The sequence below is a fragment of the Palaemon carinicauda genome, chromosome 19 (assembly GCF_036898095.1).
Source record: "Palaemon carinicauda isolate YSFRI2023 chromosome 19, ASM3689809v2, whole genome shotgun sequence".
Classification (NCBI taxonomy): Eukaryota; Metazoa; Arthropoda; class Malacostraca; order Decapoda; family Palaemonidae; genus Palaemon; species Palaemon carinicauda.
Window position 1 is genome coordinate 23,258,600 of NC_090743.1, and position 5,000 is coordinate 23,263,599.

General features: G+C 42.1%; 1 protein-coding gene across 1 annotated transcript in view; it reads left to right on the top strand.

The window, feature by feature from the left end:
* The window catches only part of Shab (Shaker cognate b), a 524,075-nt gene that overhangs the window by 408,526 nt on the left and 110,549 nt on the right, over positions 1–5,000 (top strand). Inside the window, exon 4 of the mRNA XM_068393294.1 lies at positions 1,865–2,655. Within this exon, the coding sequence (XP_068249395.1) occupies positions 1,931–2,655 (725 nt within the window). The 5' untranslated portion in view covers positions 1,865–1,930. The remainder of the gene's footprint in view (positions 1–1,864; positions 2,656–5,000) is intronic.

Sequence of the window (5,000 nt, forward strand, 5' to 3'; positions counted from 1 at the left end):
ATAAGGTCATGGTGGTATCTCTTTGCCTAATGCCTGGATTTCATAGCCTGTTTTTTGAGGTTTTTTATCTTGTTTGTTAACCCGGCAATATTTAGTAATTGGTTAAATTTGCCCCCGTTATTTTTGATTCGAAAAAAGCTTAATAACTAATTGAGGTAAAGTTATTATATTACTATAGATGGAGCTGGTTCTTATCATCTTGAGTAGAATTGACAAATAAATTGTCTTATATTTTATCTCTATGTCAAGGCAAGTGTGGTGTGTGTGTGTGTTATCACATTGATCTCATAGGGTCTCGCATCTCTTCACATATTGGATATTCCTGTTTCTATAGTCTTTTTCCACTAGCTTTTATTTCAAGTATGAACGAATTAAAGAACATCTCTCTTCTGCGTATCGAATCCAACAAACGAACGTAGAGGTTCTTCATATATTTTACCCTCGGATTTAAGGTTTATAGTTACTAGTGCAGTGAAAAAATGAAAGAAATTGTGGTGAATAGAACTTCCGAATTTAACGGGTGATTAAACATGCCAAAAATTGGTTTGACTGACATTTGTTGAAAATTTGCTTTGGTTTACATTCTGGAATTTATAACGTTATTTCGGGACACTAAAAGTGGTCGAAGTATGCGAATACAATTGCATTCTTAATATTTAAAAATTCTAAAGGCCCTAAAGGTCGCTCATGAAATGGCAGAGGCAAGGAACTGGGCCATTGCCCTATCAAGCAGGACAATGCCCCCTCTCCACCCAAGCTAGGACTAAGAAGGGCCAGGCAATGGCTGGTGATGACTCAGCAGATAGGCCTATCGGCCCTCCCCCAAATCCCCCATCCCTAGCTCACGAGAATGGTGAGGTTGCAGCGACCAAAGAAACTATCAATTTTGAGCGGGACTCGAACCCTACCTGGCGTTCACCAGTCAGGGACGTTACCACATCGGCCACCACTGCCCTTTGATATTGAGTCATTATCATGATATCTGAGAGCTTTGAATTATTAAAGCCTCTCTCTATATTACCATCCTGACATACAAGTGGAAAAAAAGTTCTGTATAATTAAAAGACCGAAGAAAACTGGCTACATATGCTTAACCTCAAATTCTCTCTCTCTCTCTCTCTCTCTCTCTCTCTCTCTCTCTCTCTCTTCTCTTGGGTGTTTGTAATATTTACAGAAAGCGACAGAACGACGTTAATTAAGCATAAACACATTTAGCTGCCATCTGAAGTCTTCTTGTGTGCGCTGTGTGACGATTTTTATTTTTATATTTCTTTTAGAATCTGAGAATGAATAATGATAAAGAAAATTTGCTTTAATGTATATATTGGGGCATTTGATGTGGTTGTATGGTTAATCTGGTGTTTCGAGCGGTTCATGGGAAAAAATAGTTCTATTTTATTTGTTTTCTGTCTGTGCCCAAGGACGTTTAATTTAGCATTTAGGTTTTATTTGGCAAATTACTTGCTTTTAACGCTTTACTTCTTCGGTGTTTCTGGACTTTTATAGTCATTTGCCTTGATTCGTAATTATTCTTAGTCTATTCAGTGTTGTTCTGCATTGAAGTCACCTGTGCATAATTTGAAAATTTTTTAGGGCCAAATATTCGTTATAATGGAAGCGGTAAGAAGAAAACGGGAAGTTTCAGATTATTTTTCTTACATTTATGAGAGAATTTCAGGTGATATATATTTAAAACCATTTTGGTGGGCAGTTGAATGAGGTAACATTTTTAAAGATTATGATTTGCAATGTAAATTTTCATAAAACAATTCTTTTAATTTCATACTGAATATTTTAGAAATGTACGAATGCTTTTGAAAGGAATACCTAACTAATGTTTACCTTATTTTTTCTCCCATTTCAGCGTGATGGTGGATGGCGTGGGGCGGCGGTGGCGGCTGGCTGGCGGCGGTGAGGGCGGGGCGCTGCCATGACCGGAGACGGCACGGGTGGTGGGGGGGCGCACGAACCCAGCGGCGGGGGCGGTGGCGGCGGCACCCTGGGAGTACGCTGGGGCGACGTCCCCCCAGACAAAGACGACATGATGGACGCGCTGGACGATGACAAGGAGGACTTGGGCGGCGGACGCTCGGCGGGTTTAACCCGCCTGCATAGCCGTTCCATGACGTCCTTACCGCCCGAACCCTTTATGATTATGCGGTCGAAGGCGCTCAACCGCCGCGTCCAGCTCAATGTGGGTGGGGTGCGGCACGAGGTGCTGTGGCGTACCTTGGAGCGCTTGCCGCACACCCGCCTGGGCCGCTTGCGGGAGTGCAATACCCACGAGGCTATCATGGAGTTATGTGACGACTACTCCCTCATCGACAACGAATATTTCTTTGACCGTCACCCGCGCTCATTCTCCTCCATCCTCAATTTCTACCGCACCGGCAAGTTGCACCTGGTGGAGGAGATGTGCGTGTTGGCCTTCTCGGACGACCTCGAGTACTGGGGCATAGACGAGCTGTATCTCGAATCCTGCTGCCAGCACAAGTACCATCAGCGCAAGGAGCACGTCCACGAGGAGATGCGGAAGGAGGCCGAGTCCCTGCGCCAGAGGGAGGAAGAGGACTTCGGCGATGGCTGGTGCGCCCCTTACCAGAAGTTCCTGTGGGATCTGCTAGAGAAACCTCAGACCTCGCTTGCCGCCCGGGTGAGTTACAAGGGGCCTCTTGGCTGTGTCATCTTCATGTTTTTATGTATAAACTAAGTTTTCATTTGATTAATTTACCCTCTCATGATCATTAAATGCTTTTCATAATGATTTCCAGTCCCAACTGTTGAATCCTGGAACGCCTTAACGCGTTCCGTAGAGTTAGAATTAAATTACTATTCCTTTTTCAAATAAATTTGAAATGTACATTAATGTTGATAATTCGTTAGGATTTCATAATTATCATAATCACTTTGTCAGTTGTACCTTTAAATTCTGGAACTCTTTAACGTGTTCCAGTTTTACCAGAATTTAGGGTTTTTTCCTTCCTCATTAATGTAGTTGTATTTGCTTGTAATAGTTAGAGAGTAATGATATCAAAACCTGGAAACCGCTTTCATAAAGTTTTAAGAACATTACGCATACAAAATAATGGTGTCATTGTATAAGATATTCATCAGAGGTGACAAAAATATATTTTTCCACGTTTAATTAATTAAAAACTCGCCAGAAGATCCAGATTGTTCACATTGATGAATTTGGGTTCAGTTATAATTAGCCCTTTTTCTTGTTATTCTCGAATAATTTCGTTTACCTTTTTTTTGCAGTTGCAAGGAGGTAATCACTTTTCAGTAGACAAAAGAATATGACGTAATACTCGGGCAAGAGATGAGTTAAGTCGATTGTTTCTCTCTTCGTCCGCTCAGCTTGTTTTGTGATAGGTTTTTACTACGAAAATTGTTCTCTGAATGAAAGCATGAGGATGATAAAAGGGCCTTCAATAATTCACTTTCTATAATGAGGCGATTTCCATTACATGGGATGTTTTGTGACATTATGAGTAATGGACAAGTCTTCTGATGACATTGCCGTCGGTGTCTTTCTGGGGACATTCTGTATAGTCATTCTTTAAAGATGAGTCTATCTTCAAAGGCCTTACATCCCCCTAAAGCAGAGGCGGTTTTATGCAACCAAAGAGGCCAACCCAATCCTTCTCCCCTGCTGATGGAGGCAGCCTTCACGACCCTAACGCCAGGGATTTTGGCAGAGAATCATAATGACTGTTGGTTATCTTTCTGATAACACTGGGGACTCTGTCTCTATAATTGCATTATGAGCAGTGTCTTCCTGATGATACTGTGGGTAACCTCTCTCTGATGACTGTGGTTATCGTTCTTCTTATGACATTGTGGGCAAAGTATTCTTGGTTACACTGTTGACATGTCGGTGGAGCGACTTAGGATGATCTTTCAATATGGGTTGTAAGTAACGCTATAGCATATTTAGGTCATCCAGTCGTAACTGGGTTTTCTCTTGTGTATATATTGTCCTAAAGACTAGTAATTAAGGGTAGATTTCCTAGTGTCATTTTCATTTGATACTATTTGCGGCTACAGGTGTTTCTTCCCTGACATCTGAGGTAGGAGGCCTCTTCGACGAGTAATGATGATGTTTCTTTATCAGGTAGATGTTGTGTTGCTACAGCAACTGTGCTTAGCAGTGTTGTAGCGGCTGTTGGTAGCGTTTCTGTAACGCGTCATGGTGATGACCTCTGACCTTTACGGCTTCCATTGTCCAGTGCTAACGGCAATCACAGATGTTGGCAAGAGAAAGGGAGAGCGAGAGGGGAGAGAAGAAATTAGTTTATGAGAGAGAGAGAGAGAGAGAGAGAGAGAGAGAGAGAGAGAGAGAGAGAGAGAGAGAGAGAGAGAGAGAGAGAGAGAGAGAGAGAATCCCTCTCCTGCATAACCTGATGTTGCCAATTTAGCAAGGCATCGGGAATTTCATCGCTCGTGATATGTTGGAAAGACGGGGCTCTACATCCTTGTCTTCCCCCCCCCCCCCTTTCTTTTCCCAGTAGGTCAGTGTCAATCTACAGCCAAATGACGTCAGGAAAATATAACACAATTGGAGACAAGTTCGGCAGACAATGAAGCTTTGGTCGGCTTTGTTGTTGTTATTGTTGTTGATATGCTAAGAATAGTAAAGAAGTAAACTTTATTTAACCTGATTAACACATAGTAAACCTTAATCAAGTTGTTTTGAAATGGAGGAGAAAACACAAACATAAATTTTTGAGACATTACGAGGAGAATTGCCTTGCTACTGCCACCTGGTTCCTGGCGAGTATGTTGCCATGGAGATGCCAGGAGTGGATGCAAGCCGGGCCTTCCCCTAAATGCCCATTCATTCTCACCAAGGGAAACTGAAAGAGGGTCGGTTTCATGGATATCCTCGTTTAGCCTTTTAAACGTCTTTATTCCGTCGTTGAATTGATAGGGTTTTCTGAGTTTGATAGTTTTATTCCATTTATAAGGATTGACAAAACCTAAAACCTTTAAGGGTT